Genomic DNA, 15,906 nt, shown 5'->3' on the forward strand with positions numbered 1-15,906 from the left:
TTTGTACTTTGTGAAAAAGAAAAATTAGAAGAGCAAACCCACCCAGTGGTACATGACCTACATGCTGTTAATAAAGCCACAGGTTTTAACACCCCCAATGTGCCAAATCCACACACATTGTTGACTCAGGTTCCCATTACCTCTATCCACTCCACTGTAATTGATTTGGCAAATGTTTTCTTTTCAGTACCACTACACCCAGACAGTTGGTATTTGTTTGCCTTTACAGATGAGGGTAAACAGTATACCTGGGTGTTGCTGCGACAGGGAGCCTAGAACTCACCCAGGATGTATACTGCAGCCATGTCACTCCTGTCCTTTTTTAGCTGATTATGGCTGCAAGTGAGAAAAAAAAAAAAAAAAGAGAGAAACTTCAGTTTTGTTGCATTACTGCTACCTTCCTGGGGTGAAACATCTCATCCCTGAATGTAAGAAGGCTGTGGAGGACAACCCTTTGCCCAGAAACATGAATGCACTGAGGACATTTTGGGCTCTGTTTCTTATCGCAGACCTGTCACTTACCAGTAGGAGGAGCTCCCGCACAGACCTGTCACTTACCAGTAGGAGGAGCTCCCGGCCGGACGCAGAGATCGCAGCTTGCAGGTAAGTATAATGGTTCTACAAATTGCTAAGTAACCATGGCAACCGGGACTGCAGTAGCGTCCTGGTTGCCATGGTTACCGATCGGAGCCCCAGTGATTAAACTGGGACTCCGATCGTACACTCCGCTGCCACCAATGATAGGGGGGAGATTTTAATTAGGAGGGGGAGGGAGGGGAGAAGGCCCACTGGCCACCAACGAGTTAACTACAGGGGAGGGAGGGGGGGGGGCCCACTGCCCACCAACGAGTTAACTACAGGGGGAGGGAGGGGGGCCGGCCGCACTGGCCACCAATGAGTTAACTACAGGGGAGGGGCCCACTGGCCACCAATGAGTTAACTACAGGGGGAGGGGAGGGGCCGCACTGGCCACCAATGAGTTAACTACAGGGGAGGGGGGGGGCCGGCCGCACTGGCCACCAATGTGTTAACTACAGGGGGGGGGGGCTGCCCCCTGCTGCCTGGCAGCACCTGCCAGACAGCAGGGGGCAGTCATGTACACAGTTCTGTTAGTATATTCTAACCTGAAGCGTCCCCATCACCATGGGAACGCCTCTGTGTTAGAATATACTGTCGGATTTGAGTTTCACGAAGTGAAAACTCATCTCTGAAATAGCTTTTATGCAGACGGATCTTCGGATCCGTCTGTATAAAAACTAACCTACGGCCACGGATCACGGACACGGATGCCAATCTTGTGTGCATCCGTGTTCTTTCACGGACCCATTGACTTGAATGGGTCCGTGAACCGTTGGCCGTGAAAAAAAATAGGACAGGTCATATTTTTTTCACGGCCAGTTAACACGGCTCACGGATGCGGCTGCCAAACGGTGGCATTTTCCGATTTTTCCACGGACCCATTGAAAGTCAATGGTCCGCGAAAAAAAACGGAAAAACGGCACAACGGCCACGGATGCACACAACGGTCGTGTGCATGAGGCCTTATCCTCATGAAAAGTACAACTCAAAAATATTTTTGTTGACCGCTATTTTAGAATGCAGTGTTCCATTTTGTTGCCTGACAATGTTGCTGTCCAAAAGATGTAATACTATGAATCCAGCCACACTGTTGCCTCTGGAACAAGGGGGGAGGGAAGAGTTAGGGCACTTAAACCTTTCTTCCAGATCCAAAGGAAGAGGCTCACGGTTGTTTGCAGATGATGTCACAAGAGACAGCGGGATGTGGTAAATCAGCCATTAGGTAATCCAGATCACGTGCTCTTTGTGAATGGATCGAAGTATGACCAGAATGGCAAGTACTACACAGGTTGGGCAGTGGTAACTAAACATGACATTCTAAAAAAGCATAGTCCTTACCACCACACATGTCTGCTCAAGAAGTGGATCTAAATACTCTGAAGATGGCTTGCAGATATGCAGATGGAAAAACAGCCAACATTTACACTGATTCCAGGTATGCCTTTTGGGATGGCCCATGACTATGGGCTCATTTGGAAAGCCAGAGACTTCCTGACCGCTTCAGGTAAACCCATCAAAAATGGGGAAGCAGTGAGGTCTCTGATGGAAGCCCTCATGTCTTTAACTTGAGTGGCGGTTATAACAACAAAAGGTCACTGTAAAACAGACTCAGAGGAGGCAAAAGGAAAATCCACGGCAGATCAGGCAGCAAAAATGGCTGCCAAATTGCCTAGGCAGACCCCTGCTTTAAGTGGCCACAGCTCAGGTCCCTGAAATAACTCCTTCTGTCTGCCGGAAGTTCTTAAGACCTTACAGAACCAGATGGGAAAGGAAGAAAGGGACTGGTGGATGAAAAAAGGAGGGACTACAAATGAGGAAGGACTTATACAGTTCCAAGAGAAACTCTGCCTTCCCAGGTCCCTCTACCTCACGATGGCACAGGCAACCCTTGTAGTGACGCACCAGTCAAAAACTACAATGAGTGATTTAGTACATAGCGCATGGTATTCCCCAGGGTTTAGCACTGTAGCAGTCAGATATACTCAAGGATGTATGATTTGTGCCCAGAACAATGTGGGCAAGGTGGTCAAGGTACCCCAGAAACAAACGTCTTGCCCTTTGTATCTGTTTCAACGCTTGCAGACTACCTTCAACTACCCAAGGTGGGCGTATAGGAGTATGTATTGAGTGTGATTACTTGTTTTCAGGATGGCCAAAAGCATACCCAAAGAAGCAAAGAAGATTATGGCCGAAGTTGTATGCAGGTATGGGGTACCTGAGACCATTGAAAGTGAAAGAGGTGTTCACTTCACAGGTGAAGTGATACAGGCGATAATGAAGGTTTTGGGTGTAGAACAGGCCTTACATGCTTCGTACCATCCACAAAGCAGCGGTATGGTAGGGAAAAAAGAAACTGAACGGGACACTAAAGTAAAAAATTCAAAAAGTGATGAACATAGTGCCTGCTGGTAGCCCTCCCTCTTTTCAATAACGTAAATCCCTAACCATAAGGCAGGCCTTAGTCCCTATAAGGTCATTTTTGGTTCAGGCCCTGGTACAGGATTGTATTTTGCACAGCAGCTCCAGATGCAACATGGTTGTCTGACAGATTATGTGATCAGTTTGCACAAGAATTTGATAAAAATATATTCTCAAGTTTTTGCTTCATTTCCAGATCTTGATAAAGTACCAGGAACCCACCCACTTGTGTCCAGAGATTGGGTGGTGAAGAGAAATGTGACTCCATATTGTTTCTTCTAAATATGTAAAGAATTGTTATAACATCTCACCCACGCACTGTTTCAAGTTCCCCTGCTGTGAGTTAGGTTCGCTTATCTGTCCCAGGACAGATTCTGGGAATCTCCCAGAACTAGTACAAACGTTCTTGCCTTATTCAGGGTCATTCGGCACAACTGCGTACATTCTTATATATGACTGATTAAAACCTATTCTTTTTGCTTACTGCACGTACACATACTATATAAGGATGTTCCGGTAGTATGTGTATGAGCACCAATGTTTATCTTTTATGATTGGTTTAACGCTGTTGTTATGCAAACTTTTCTACTGCCTATATAAGGCCAAGCGATAGCATAATAAAGTTAGAGTATTTCTCAGTGATACCTGTGTGTGTGTCATGTTATTGCTAGCTGAGAAATATCTCTCCTGACGTCAGTGACATCAAACCAAGGTGGTCGTAGAGGTCCAGAAAGATCCAAATCCTTTCAGGTGGTAGTAGAAAGACACGTTAGAAAAGTCCTCAAACCCTGGTTTGATGGTCCATTCCGAGTGTTGCTGACCACAAACAAAGTGAAGCTCAGAGGAAAGCATAATTGGAGTCATTTCAAGAAAGTGTTGAGTCTGGAGACTTGAAAGGATGATGTTTCTTGTTCCCCCTTGTGTGACTGCTGATCCTGACTCAAAAGAATATGGATTTTAAATGAGATAGTAAAAATAGGTTTCTGGGCTGTGAAAAGGTTGTGCAAAAGGAAGAACAAAGTTGTTACAGTACGATACTTCTAGCCCAGTGATCCATTGATAGTATTGCCCAAAGAGTCTCAGGATTAATAGTTCCTATGTTGTCACTACCAGAGCTTTGAGACGTTCTCACAGCTCTGTTTTCTCCACCCCTGTGATGATGTCACTACTAGAGCTTGGAGGAGTTCCCTCTGCTCTGTTTTCTCCGCCCCTGTGTTGAGGTCTTTACTTTCTGTTTCCTTCCTCCCAGCTGTTCCTCCTGTGTTTGATTTCTCTGCCTTTAAATCACCCCTCCTCCTTTGTAGAGTGTGGATTATACTTCTCATTTGAGCTGTATCTTTCGCTTGAGTATCTTCACTTGTGTGATATCTTTCTATGGACCTGAGTTCTGCTGAAGCAAGTACTTCGGATAGTGTCTGCTGACTTTGGATCTGTTTTCACTGCTGCTGCAGCTCCTTCAGTTAAGTGTGCAGACATTGTGTGTTTCTGTTTGTTTTCTGACTGGATCCGAGGCGACCCCGGTTCCGTCGATATTCTGAGCAGGGCACCGGTGGCCGTGCCCCTTCCACTATTGTAGGGGTTGCAGTGGTCATCAGCCTTAGGTATGCGGGCATGTCTCGATCCACCATTTAGATCTGGACATGTGCTTAGCAGCATAGGGAGAGCTTTTAGGGTCTGACAGGGGTCACCCTTTATCCTCCCTAGTTTGGGTCCGGTCAGTAGCTATTCACGGTGTATGCTCTTGTTGCTCACATACAGACGTGACATATGTTCACAACAGTCAATGGGCAGAAGGCGAGAGAATTGATATCATCATCGTTGTTTTAGTTTTGCTTGTACTAATTATCTGCTGTATTATTCCTTGTGTAAAGAAATTGTTCAGCAAGGCAGTTGACGAGGCCGTACCAGAGATGATGATGGGTGAGTTGTATGAAGACTTCGATCCAGAAAAATCAGAAGCACTGATGACCTCCAGTCTCCCCCCCCATATGATGTCAGCGCAAATTAGGGAAAGATCATCTGACTTCCCCGTGCTCAAATCCAGTGTCATGGGCTATTCATTAGGAATAAGCTTGTCATGGAAGCTTGTGAAGACGAGTCTGAGCATTGGGACCGATGTTTAGGTTTAGGGAAAGAATGAGATTCAAGGGGGGGCTGATGTGTGACTATCATTCTATATTTTGTATCTCTAGGACTGTGTAACTATGATTTTTTTAGTAGTTGCTTTAAGCTGCTTGTTCCTTATCTCAAGTGCCTCCCATCCCCCCTTGACTAGCCAAGCTGTATGAAGATAGAAGAAGGGGGGCACACAGCTGTGGGCAGTGCTTGTCCTCTCCTCTGCCTACAAATGTGCCAAGAGTGATGTATAGACTGTAGAAGAATGCTTGAGCCAATTACTTAGCTAGATGATTCACATATATATTTAGTGCCTATAAAAAAGCACCTTCTTGAAGTGTCATATATGACATAAGCAGTATTCATGTCAGTAAGACACCATTATAAGATGGCGCCGGTGCACAGATGTTTACACCAGTTCACATACCAAAGTTTGTAAGACTCCAAGTGTTATCTCTTTTCTTGTTATCTCTTTTTCCTTCTTAGCCAATGAAATAATGGCATGAGCATCAGAGGGGGACGCCCCCCTCTGAAGATGTAAAAACTGCTTTAATCATTGTAATAAACAATGAGATAGTTTTTGACCCACCTGTGTGTCAGTGTATGTCTCTACCACACGTGGATATTAACCCCTTGGGGTACCTTGATTTGGAGCACCAGAGCGTTTCTTAAATGCTTTAATCAAAAGCAACTTCCACATACATATCCTGTAGTGCTCTTTACCTATGTAAGGATGAGCTGCTCCTATGTACACCAGGAGAGGGCAGCTCCAGGTTATTTTTCTGGTACATGTGTGTACTGTACACGACCCTGAAAAAGTTTCTATTCTAACCATAGGTAGTTATTTATAGCTTCCAGCAGACATTACTGACTCTTATATGTAAGGAATTTTGTCTAGGTTATCTGCCTATTTTTCTTAAATCTACATATATTGTATATAGGTCCTGTATTAAATTCAATAAGGCGGCCGAAAAAGTTTCCTCCACCAAATAATGCAGCCTCCCTCCCAAATACTTGCACAAGCTGGAAGTCAATTGTCTACAAATTACACCAGTTAAAATGGTGTGTCCAGACTTTTCCCCACATATAAATAAGAACCCCAGAGAATGGTGGGGACTAGTGGAAAGGGAGACTAATGATTCTGCATTTGACAGCATATCATGCTGAACTTCAGGGATCAATATGCATATGGCTCCCAATGAATGCAATATAATTAATGTCTTTAGTAAGCTTCTTAAGTCGTGGCTGCAGAAAGACCGAATTATATATACTTCACTGTATGGATATAAAAAATTATAGAGAAATAGTGTACATTTAGAGACATTGACAGTCTGAACTGTTTAATAGTTCTGAATTTCTAAACCAAGAAACTATTCAAGACTTTAGTATAAAATGCATATACAACCAAAGTGATACATTAGAGGGATTCACTGGTTTAGAGACCCCTATTTACATATATTCTATTAGGTAATTGTATATTAAAGTGTAACTGTAATTTCAGGTAATTTCTCAGCATAAGTTGCTGTGTATGTACTGTAGATGAGATATAACTCTGGTCATTATATAACTTGTATCCACCATGTAAAAAAGTATTTTACCCTCTGTAATTTGTCTGTAATTCTCCACTTTCTTTTAGCGCTCCTAAGTGAAGACTAGCTGATCATGTCTGTCCCAACAGAGGACATGGATAAAGAGAATTACCTGCTCTCTATCTGTAAAACACCTTCAGAAGCAGCAGCAGATATGGGACATTACACAGCAGAACTGAGCAGTTTAGGTGTGAATACCACAGTGAGATAAGACAGGAAATCACTGTCAAGTCTTTCTGCTTGTGTCTGCATGCAGCAGCCCCCTTCCCCCCTTTCCCTTGTCCCCTCTCCATAGACTTCAAAGTGATCTGCTTCTTCAGTGCGCAGGTATGCTGTCTTCAACAGTCTTCACTGAAGATCTATCTAAGCAATGAACAGACATTTACAGAACAGGAGGGGGGAGCAGTAAAGGAGGAGCCTGAGAAGAGGAGAAGGAAGCATCTTTGTCTGATAAGATATATTACAAAGTTTCTTGTGTTTGCTTGTACTACTCAGTTATAAAAAAAGAAACAGTGGAGAAGCTCGTTAAATGGGGATTCTCATCACAAACATTTAGGGCATATCCACAGGATGCCACTCCAAGGACCCTCAACAATATTTAGAACAGGGGTCTCCTTTCCAACAGTTGCTACAGCTGCAATAAGTGGAAACAAGTGTGGGTCCTCGATGTGAAGGGCCCCTAAACATTTGTCCAGCTATCCAGCTCAGTTCCCCCCCCTACATGAAGCAGAAAACATCTGAGAAGAACTAAGCCAGAATTGATCCCATAGTTTTTTTTATGGGATTGTTCTCATAAATCCGATGCATCAGTTGTGATGCTGGATGCCAAACAACGGCGAACAGAGAAATGCAGTATGCAGCGTTTTTGTGTCTGGTGCTTTCAGTATATAGACACCGGATCTGTGCACATATATCAGTTGTGTCCAGCTCTCGGCCAAAGAAAACCTGGCCGGACACAACTGATATATTTGAAGCTAGCCTAACCTGCCATTTGTGGCATATACTATGTATACCCTGTACCCATATGTTTATGCAGAAAAAAGACTGCTTTAAAAATCACATCTGAAACCAACCCTTCATTTTTTCAATCAATTGTTCGTATCACCCTTTTGAGACAGACCTGATGTTCCACGCTGTCATTTATTTAATAAAATAAATGCCATTCCCAACCATTCATCAGTTCAGAGTTTGGAAGTGAATACACAGGACTGACTTTATAATATATCCAACTCAGTCCAGATGTGTGAGTCTGTATCCTTTTGAGCAATTTGCAGCACAAGGGAATACAAGCAGTTGACAAGAGTGACATATCAATTTGGAGCTACATAATGCCTCTTTTCAGGCGGATGCTTTCTTTATTATTTTGAGTTTATGGGATATTCTTTTTTTTCTTCCTTATCTGCTCACTGGCTGTATACATGCCAGTCAGCAGCAGTAGCAGCAAGCCGTTTCTAATTAAAGAGAAACAGTCCTTGTACTTGGGAGAAAGAAGAAAAGAAAAAAGACATCTTGGCTTTACCATGTCACAGACTAAAACGCGCATTATCTTCTACACCATTCTATTTTCTTTTTATCCTGCAACTGCAGTGAAAAGAAAAAGAGGAGTTCTGATTCTGTGATACAGTCTTTGAAATCTCAAGCCTCCTATCCTTGTCTGAAACACTTTTTGGAGGATTATTTTAAGTGCATTGTGTTCGTAAGCTGTAATGTGGGCAGCAAAGAAAGGAAAGCCGCATGACTGCTGTGGCTGTATTAAGGGCATTTACTGTACCCTACTAGCAGAAAATAATAAGACACTTGGATTCATGCCATGAAAGTGTTCATGTATGAGTTATCGTTGATCATCTGTTGCGCCCATTTATGCCACTGGAGCTATAGAAAATATTCATTTTAAACTCTTACCTATGCCACAACGCTGTACAGAGATTGCCATCACTCCCAAGAGTCTGCCATCACAAACGGTACATCCATGGCAGTACTTGTTTATAATAAATATAATACCCTGCAATTAGTCTAATAGGCCAGTGTTGTTCAGCATCACCTTATAACTGATCTTCACATGTTTAAAGGGGTATTCCAGTAACATCAGACTGTCCCCTATCTAATGGATACAGAACAGCTGTTAGATCGGTGGGCTGGCTTTCAACCACTAGGCCCCCCACCGATCATGAGAATGGAGCACATTGCCGCTCCATTCAATCTCTATGGGACTGCCAGAAATAGCTTGGCACTGTACTCGGCTATCTTCAATAGTCCATTCATATTGAGGACCCAATAACTTAATTGGTTGGATGCCCACTGATCCAAGAGTTATGCCTTATCCAGTGAATAAACAATAAGTAGTTGTTACAAGACTACTCATTTAATGCCATTCTACTGTAGGTTAAGACTTAGTCCTGGGGTTCCTGGCCTGTGTTTCCACCTTTACTGTAGCCCACAGACAACTCTTGCATTGGAACGTGCAGGAAGCAGAATTATTATACTATTTATACTGTAAGTCTAATCTGGTCAGGGGATGATTTCTCTATATGTATAGCTAAGACAGTTTCTGTGTTTGATACTTTCTGATATATTTCAATTAACCCTTTTCCTGTCTTCCAAAAGCCATAACTTTTTTTTTTTTTTTCATTCACATAGCCGCATGAAGGCTTGCTTCTTGCAAGACAAATTGTCCTTTCCAACAGCACCACTTAATTTTCCATACAATGTATTTGGATGTTGGGAAAAAATTATTAATGCTTTAGGGGTTTTGTTGCTGTTCACTGGGCAGTAAAACACATTACCTTTATTATGAGGGTCAGTACAGTTACAGTGATACCAAATTCATATTATGTTTCAATACATTAAAACTTGAAAAACATTTTTGCTTTCCATTCCAGAACTGTGTAGGGGCTCTTTTTTATAGGGCAATCTGTAGCTTTTACTTATACCATTTTAAAACCACTCAGAATTTTACCGCAGATGAACTAATTAAAAAGAACTGTGAGTCAGCCATCTTGATTTTTCCCCCCATTATGGTATTTCGTATACATGATAAATACTTTCATATTTTAAAAGGGCATTTTCGGATGCTGCAATACCAATGATGTTTATATGTAAAATAGGGAGAATATGTTTTTTTATATTTTTAAAAACTTTTTAACTTTATTTTTATTCTCCCTATGGGACTTCGATCATCAAATCGTTTCTAGAATGGACTGCAATGGTTTACCATGGAAAATGGCTGTATTGTATTTCTATTCAGCCCTGCCTGAGGTAGGGCTCAATAGAAACGTTACCATGGCAGGTCTGGAGCCTTCACAAGTTATATGTCTGCCATATGAACCAAACAACTCCTACCATCTAGTCGCGAAGTGACCATTTGGGAAATGGGAGCAGCCCGCACCCGGTAAACGACCTCTCAGACAACTGACTATGGTTAAATGCCGATGATTGGGTTAAACAGGCTATCCAGCCTATTTAAAAAAACTAATGGCAGGTAATCTTTTCTTGGTCATTAGACTACTGCAGCCACTCACTGGCCTCAGCAGTCACATATTCAAGAACTTCACATCACTGCATGTGCGCCTTCTGACTGCCAATTGGGATCCTTCTCACCAGTAGTTGAGGTGAAATCAAAGCATGTATTCAGTTTATTGTGCCACGGCATGCAGTCTTTGGACATTTGGGAATACTGTTATGAATTGGCAGAGCCCTTTAAATCGGATATTCTTTATACACTTATACTAATTGCAAGTGAACTAGCAGATGTTGTAAAACAGTCCACTACAGTGACCTCATATCTAAGGTCTTCTAATCATGCCACACAACTAAAAAATATTTCAGAATGACTGCTGTTTATAATAAGAAAACGCACAATGCAGAAAGCCTTTGAAATTTCTAGCTTTCCTTGAATGTAAAGAGGACTCTGGGGAAACAGCATGATGCCAGCACAAAGAAACATCAAACTATACTAAATTTATTTGTACTTCTTTGTTTACACTGTGCCTTATAATGTCATATACTGTAATAGGGGTTAAATATGCTGTTAAATAAGTCATATATAGTGTACTATTAGAATCACTCTTCTGCCTTGGGAGACTCATTCAAGGTCATAAAAAATGTATTTTACAAAAAGAAATGTAACAAAGCTGTTGTATATCTTTTAGCATACTTGAATGATAGATACATACATACATACTGTATTTTTCGCTTTATAAACACACTTTATTTCCTGTAAAAGTGGGAGGAAAAGGGCAGTGTGTCCTATGAAGGGAATACTATTGAGCACTTTCATTCTGGAAGCGCTTATTAGTATGCAGAGGCGCGAGAAGTGGTCAGTCATGCGCTGCTGGCACTGCCTGTACTCACCCCTCCCTGGTCTTCTCCGGGCCCATGCTACACTGTGCTGATTGTGGACAGTTTCAGGACATAGTGCATGCACTATGACCTGACACTGTACAGAGCCAGGTCACAGTGCTGTGAGGCCCAGGGAAGACGAGGGAGCGTGACTGCAGGAGTGAACACCGTTCCTGCAGTGTAGTAGCAGAGCAGGACAGGTAACTTAATTTATTTTAGCTCTGATGGGGGTCTGATCTGAGGTCTGATATGGGTGTCTGATCTGAGGATCGAATATAGGGGTCTGATCTGAGGATCTGATATGGGGGTCTGATTTGAAGTCTGATATGGGGGTCTGATTTGAAGTCTGATATGGGGGTCTGATTTGAAGTCTGATATCGGGGTCTGATTTGAAGTCTGATATGGGGGTCTGATTTGAAGTCTGATATCGGGGTCTGATTTGAAGTCTGATATGGGGGTCTGATTTGAAGTCTGATATGGGGGTCTGATTTGAAGTCTGATATGGGGGTCTGATTTGAAGTCTGATATGGGGGTCTGATTTGAAGTCTGATATGGGGGTCTGATTTGAAGTCTGATATGGGGGTCTGATTTGAAGTCTGATATCGGGGTCTGATTTGAAGTCTGATATCGGGGTCTGATTTGAAGTCTGATATCGGGGTCTGATTTGAAGTCTGATATCGGGGTCTGATTTGAAGTCTGATATCGGGGTTTGATTTGAAGTCTGATATGGGGGTTTGATTTGAAGTCTGATATGAGGGTTTGATTTGAAGTCTGATATGCGGGTCTGATTTGAAGTCTGATATCGGGGTCTGATTTGAAGTCTGATATCGGGGTCTGATTTGAAGTCTGATATCGGGGTCTGATTTGAAGTCTGATATCGGGGTCTGATGATTTTTTTTAAAATTATTTTCCTCCTCTTATAAAGCGAAAAATACGGCATTTCAGTTTGATATCTCATAAAGGGGTCTTCTGGTTCTAGGAAAAGTTCGATCATGGTAAAATTGCATTTCAATTCTTCACTAAATTCTACATCCCATCTTGCTGTCAATCAATAAGAACATTCTTAATTGCAACCTGAAGCAGAAAACCTGCCGAGACTTAGTCTCTCAACTGAAGGGAGGTTGGGGGACATACACAGAAATTATAGGGCCCCATAGTAAAGCTTCACTCCCCCCACCCCCCATGGTAAAAATCTGTATGTACCCCATAGCAGCAGATGCAGGAAAATGCTGTAGCCATCAAGAAGTAGAAAAAGGTGTTCAGTGCCAGGCCCCCATCTCACTATGGGCCCCAAAGCAGTGGTGTTGTTTGCCTCTACTGATTCATTGATGAATTGTAGCAAACCCTTAGTAAAGGTCTACTGGCTGGAAAAACATGATTGAAACAGAGGTCTATACTTGAACAAATTTTATAGACATACCTTGTCTTCTCCGACTGTTCAGTTTTCTAAAGCAAGTTCCTTCAACCAGCCGGTTAAGTCGCTGCTGTTTTACAAGTTCTAAGATTTCTGGCTGAATCTTCTCTTTCAGCTCCCTACAAAGTGATAAAAAGGACATTCATGATGAAAAAGATCACAATTGTTTTAGAATTTTTCACCAGCTGTAGCGTGTACAGCTTTAGGCCTCATGCACACGACCGTTTTATTCTGTGTCCGTTGTGCCGTTTTTCGTGATTTTCTGCGGACCCCTTGACTTTCAATGGGTCCGTTGAAAACTTGGCTAATGCACCGTTTGTCATCTGCGTCCGTGCTCCGTGGTTCCAGTCCGTCAAAAAAATATAACCTGTCCTATTATTTTCGCGGAAAACGGTTCGCGGACCCATTCAAGTCAATGGGACCGCTAAAAAACACGGAGGCACACAAGATTGTCATCCGCGTCCGTTTTTTTCCTATCATTTGCCATGCAAATCACGAAAAACGGCACAATGGACACGGAATAAAATAACGGTCGTGTGCATGAGGCCTTATACAATCATTTTCACAGTTCACCAGCTGTAGCGTGTATTATACAGCTTTATACAGTCATAAGCAAAACAACAGCTCCTTCTCCCGCGAGAACTTGAGCTCCTTCTCCCTAGCTAAGACCCGCCTAGTTGAACCGAATCGCCTCATTAGCATATAAGGCGCCAAAACAAACGGGGACCACAGTGGAAAGACATCACTGGGGGCTGCACTGTAAGGTAATATAACTATTTCAATACATGTATCCTGGTGAAAGGTCCTCTTTAAGGACCAGTCCATTTTTTGCATATCTAAAATGTGTCACTTTATGTGGTGATAACTTTAAAACGCTTTTACTTATCCAAGCCATTCTGGGATTGTTCTCTTGTCACATATTGTACTTCATGATAGTGGTAAATTTGAGTCAAAATATTTCATTTTTATTTATTAACCACTTCCCATCTGGGCCATTTGCCCCCTTCCTGACCAGGCCTAATTTAGCAAAACTGACATATCTCACTTTATGTGGTAATAACTTTGGAACACCTTTACTTATCAAAGTCATTCAGAGACTATTTTCTCGTGACACATTGTACTTCATGATGGTCATAAATTTGAGTCAATATATTTCACCTTTATTTATGAACAAATCCCAAATTTACCCAAAAATTTGAAAACTTCGCAATTTTCTAAATTTCTATTTCTCTGCTTTTAAAACAGAAAGTGATACCTCATAAAATATTTATTACTTAACATTCCCCATATGTCTACTTTATGTTGGCATCATTTTGAAAATGTCATTTTATTTTTTTAGGACGTTAGAAGGCTTAGGACTCTTTCACACGGGCGTTGTGGGAAAATGTGCGGGTGCGTTGTGGGAACACCCGCGATTTTTCACCATGGTAAAAGATCATGTGACATACCATGTGATGACCGGAGTGACGTCATCAAAGGTCCTTGACCTATAATTAATTCTCACCACAGGTCCTATTCAGTAAAGGGGACAGAAGCAGATGCCGGCATCGCGAACAAGTGGACTAAGGTGAGTTAAATGATTTTTTATTTTTTTTTAACCCCTCCAGAGCAGAATGCTATTATTTTCCCTTATAACCATGTTATAAGGGAAAATAATAATGATCGGGTCTCCATCCCGATCGTCTCCTAGCAACCATGCGTGAAAATCGCACCGCATCCGCACTTGCTTGCGATTTTCACGCAACCCCATTCATTTCTTTGGGGCTTGCGTTACGTGAAAAACGCACAAACAGGAGCATGCTGCGATTTTCACGCAACGCACAAGTGATGCGTGAAAATCTCCGCTCATGTGAACAGCCCCATAGAAATGAATGGGTCAGGATTCCGTGCGGATACTGTGCGTTGACCTCCCGCAACGCATCCGCGCGGAAAACTCGCTCGTGTGAAAGGGGCCTTAGAAGTTTAGAAGCAATTCTTCAAATTTTTAAGAAAATTGCCAAAACCCACTTTTTAAGGACCAGTTCAGGTCTGAAGTCACTTTGTGGGGCCTACATAGTGGAAACCCCCATAAATGACCCCATTGTAGAAACTACACCCCTCAAGTTAATTAAAACCGATTTTACAAACCTTGTTAACCCTTTAGGCGTTCCACAAGAATAAAAGAAAAATGGAGATCAAATTTTAAAATTTTACTTTTTTGGCAGATTTTCCATTTTAATCCAACTTTTTCTTTAACACATCGATGGTTAACAGCCAAACAAAACTCAAAATTTATTACCCAGATTCTGCGGTTTACAGAAACACCCCACATGTGGTCATAAACTGCTGTATGGGCACATGGCAGGGCGCAGAAGAAAAGGAACTCCACATGGTTTTTAGATGCCATGTCACATTTGAAGACCCCCTGATGCAGCCCTAGAGTAGAAACTCCAAAAAAGTAACCCCATTTTGGAAGCTACGGGATAAGGTGGCAGTTTTGTTGGTACTATTTTAGAGTACATATGATTTTTGGTTGCTTTATATTACACTTTTTGTGAGGTAAGGTAACAAAAAATAGCTGTTTTGGCACCATTTTTATTTTTTGTTTTTTACAATGTTCATCTGACAGGTTAGATCATGTGCTATTTTTATAAAGCAGGTTGTTACTGACGTGACAATACCAAATATGACTTTTTTTGGTTGCTTCAGTTTTACATAATAAAGCATTTTTGAAAAAAAAATATTTTTTAGTGTCTCCATATTCAGAAAGGCATAGTTTATTTTTATTTTTGGGCGACTGTCTTATGTAGGGGCTAACTTTTTTAGGTATAAGATGACGGTTTGATTGGTACTATTTTAGGGTGCATATGACATTTTGATCGCTTGGTATTACACTCTTTTTTCTAAAAAAAAAATTTAAGGTGTTCACCTGAGCGGGGCTTAGGTCATGTAATATTTTAATAGACCTGGTTGTTACGGACAAGGTGATACCTAATATGTCAACTTTTTTTTTTTTTTTTTCACTTTTAACAAAATAAAAACCTTTTTGAAATAAAAAAAAATAATGTTTTAGTGTCTCCATATTCTGAGTGCCATAGCTTTTTTTTTTTTTGGGCGATTGTCTTAGGTAGGGGCTAATTTTTTGTGGGCTGAGGTGACGGTTTGATTGGTACTATTTTGGGGGGCATATGCTTTTTTGATCGCTTGGTGTTGTACTTTTTGTGACAAAAAAATTGTTTTAGCACAGTTTTTATTTTATTTTTTTCTACGGCTTTCAGGTGAGGTCGTGGATCATGTGATATTTTATAGAGCGTTGTTATGGCGTGTCAATACCCAATATGTCTGTATTTCTTTTTTTTTTCCACAATTTTATGTGTTTTATTTTAGGATTTAAAACTTTTTTTTTACTTGAAATTTTTATTATTTTTATTATGAAAAACACTTTTTTTTACTTTTTATTTTTGTTCCACTTTG

General features: G+C 41.5%; 1 protein-coding gene across 3 annotated transcripts in view; it reads right to left on the reverse strand.

Moving 5' to 3' along the window:
- ELMO1 (engulfment and cell motility 1) overlaps nt 1-15,906 on the reverse strand; it is a 548,072-nt gene that overhangs the window by 80,090 nt on the left and 452,076 nt on the right. For all 3 annotated transcript variants that reach the window (XM_040433269.1, XM_040433270.1, XM_040433271.1), the window contains one exon: nt 12,460-12,572. In XM_040433269.1, coding sequence (XP_040289203.1) covers nt 12,460-12,572 — 113 coding nt within the window. The remainder of the gene's footprint in view (nt 1-12,459; nt 12,573-15,906) is intronic.

Source organism: Bufo bufo, chromosome 5 (genome assembly GCF_905171765.1).
Source record: "Bufo bufo chromosome 5, aBufBuf1.1, whole genome shotgun sequence".
NCBI lineage: Eukaryota > Metazoa > Chordata > Amphibia > Anura > Bufonidae > Bufo > Bufo bufo.